This window comes from Ceratotherium simum, chromosome 17 (genome assembly GCF_057802395.1).
Source record: "Ceratotherium simum simum isolate JZ-2026a chromosome 17, ASM5780239v1, whole genome shotgun sequence".
In the NCBI taxonomy this organism is placed as follows: Eukaryota; Metazoa; Chordata; class Mammalia; order Perissodactyla; family Rhinocerotidae; genus Ceratotherium; species Ceratotherium simum.
Genome location: NC_141916.1, coordinates 13,466,303 through 13,468,563, shown reverse-complemented (window position 1 = coordinate 13,468,563; position 2,261 = coordinate 13,466,303). Strand labels below are relative to the sequence as shown.

The window sequence follows — 2,261 nt, the reverse complement described above, 5'->3', positions numbered from 1 at the left end:
CCAGTTACAAACATTCCATTTATATACCAAGTTCTGGAAACGCATCTAATATGCAAGCTCATACAGAGCCTCAATGAAAATATTTCTTTCATACAAGATGATCAGTGAAAAATATCACATTTAAAAGTCTGCATTTCTCAAATCAATACAAGAACAGGTTTGTACAGAGAATTTCTAGCCAGAAATGATGGCATGGAAGGAGGCCCAAAATGGGCTGAAATTACTAATATAATCTGAAAATATGTACAGAATAAGACAAACTACACGAAGATGTAAAGGGTGATATTTTAATGCATTTTTCTCTTCATGTTTTTTAGAATTTTCTCATTTGTTTGAAGCAACTAAATTTTTCTGGACCATATCCTGAAAGGCCTGTTTCACTTGCTGGTTCCTCAGGGTATAAATGAAAGGATTCAATAAGGGAGCAACCGAGGTATTGAGCACAGCGACTCCTTTGCTTAAAGTCACTCTATCATTTGCTGATGGTTTTATGTACATGAATATGCAGCTACCATAAGAGATGGAAACGACAATCATGTGGGAGGAACAGGTAGAAAAGGCTTTGGTCCTTTGCTGAGCAGAAGGGAATTTGAGAATTGTCTTGATGATGTAGCCATAGGACAGAATCACTAACATCAGTGTGACCATTAGTGTCACCACTGCCAAGAAGAAAGACATTACCTCTAGGAAATGTGTATCTGAACAAGAGATCTGCAGAATGGGAGAATAATCACAAATAAAATGATCAATGACATTGGAAGCACAGAATTCCAACTTGAAAACCAAGACCATTGGAGGAAAGATAATCAGAAATCCAGTTATCCAAGAGCTGAGTACTAATTGGTAGCAAACTCTCTTGCTCATGATGGTCGTGTAATGCAGAGGTTTACATATAGCCACATAACGGTCATAGGACATAGCAGCCAGAAGATAAAATTCCACTACTCCAAAAAAGATAAAAAAAAATAACTGAGTCATACAATTCATATAGGAAATAGTTTGGTCCTTTGTCACAAGGCTCACCAGGAACCTTGGAATACAAGCAGTTGTGAACGAGATTTCTAAAAAGGAGAAATTTCGTAAGAAGAAGTACATTGGTGTCTTAAGGTGGCAATCCAGCAGAGTAAGAATGATGATGGTTAAGTTTCCTGTTACACTCAACATGTAGGTAAAAAATAGAAAGAGGAAAATTACAACCTGCAACTCAGAGTCACACGTCAGACCCAAAAGAATGAACTCTGTCTGCATCGAATGGTTCCTCATTGCTCTCTTATGGATTTTATCAAATGTGAACAAGAATTAAAAAACAAAGAATGCTCAGGATTAACTATTAGAGTCAATAAGAAAGAATAAAGATGGAGAGAGAGAAGCTAACATTCGTTGGTCACCGACACTGTGCCAGGCAATATTTTTGGAGATTTATATAAGTTTTCTTGTTAATATCTGCAACCACCCTCTTTGAGTAGAGTATTACCATCCCCACTTTTTTTGGAAGGAAATTAAGTCTCAGATTAAAGAGTTCATCTGGGTTATACATCTAAACCCCTGCTGTCTAACAGAAAGCTGGTGAGTCTTTAACAAAGATAAATGTCCAAGACACAACCCAGACATTCCATTTGAACACCGTGGTTGAGATCTAGGCATTTATATTTCTATAAAGTGTACATATTCATAACCAAACGGAGAAGTACTGTGTTAGTAATTCAGTTGGCAATTGAGTTCAAAGCCTTTCCTCTTTTTAACTTTATCATACCAAATAGCCATTTCAAGGTCTTAGCCTTGAGTACATGGATAGATTTCAGGAGAGTGAATGCTCTTAAATTCTGTGGAAATTGTGTCTGAGGAGGGCACACACTTTTTTCTTTAAAGAAAGAGCACATGACACATAATATGTTTAAGACACACTACAATATAACATTGCTTCATGAATGGCAACAATAAGAACATAATTCAAAATCCATCCCACCTTGGTAACAAATCAGAAAATTATAGATAGGACTTAAAAATCATAGAATGTAGTCACAGCATCTTAGAGCTAAAAGAGATTTCATAGATCATTTATCCAATCATGCACATAAAGCTAAACTCCTCTCTACAAAATTCAAGAAGGTATTTAGTTATCCAAATTTTACTTTTAAAGATTACAATTATGATAATTGATAGACTTTAAGAATAATAAAAACTTTAAAACTAAATATATAGAAATAAAAGGGATAAATCATTCTATAGATTCAAAAACATACAAACTCTTACAACCACTT

The 2,261-nt window shown here is 35.1% G+C and overlaps 1 protein-coding gene across 1 annotated transcript; it reads right to left on the bottom strand.

Annotated features, from left to right (window-relative positions):
* Window positions 1–285: 285 nt before the first annotated feature.
* LOC101389528 (olfactory receptor 6C75-like) lies at window positions 286–1,312 on the bottom strand. Its single transcript, XM_004429194.2, has one exon. It carries the CDS (start codon window positions 1,261–1,263, stop codon window positions 325–327), a length of 939 nt encoding a protein of 312 aa, XP_004429251.1. The 5' UTR covers window positions 1,264–1,312; the 3' UTR covers window positions 286–324.
* Window positions 1,313–2,261: the final 949 nt, after the last annotated feature.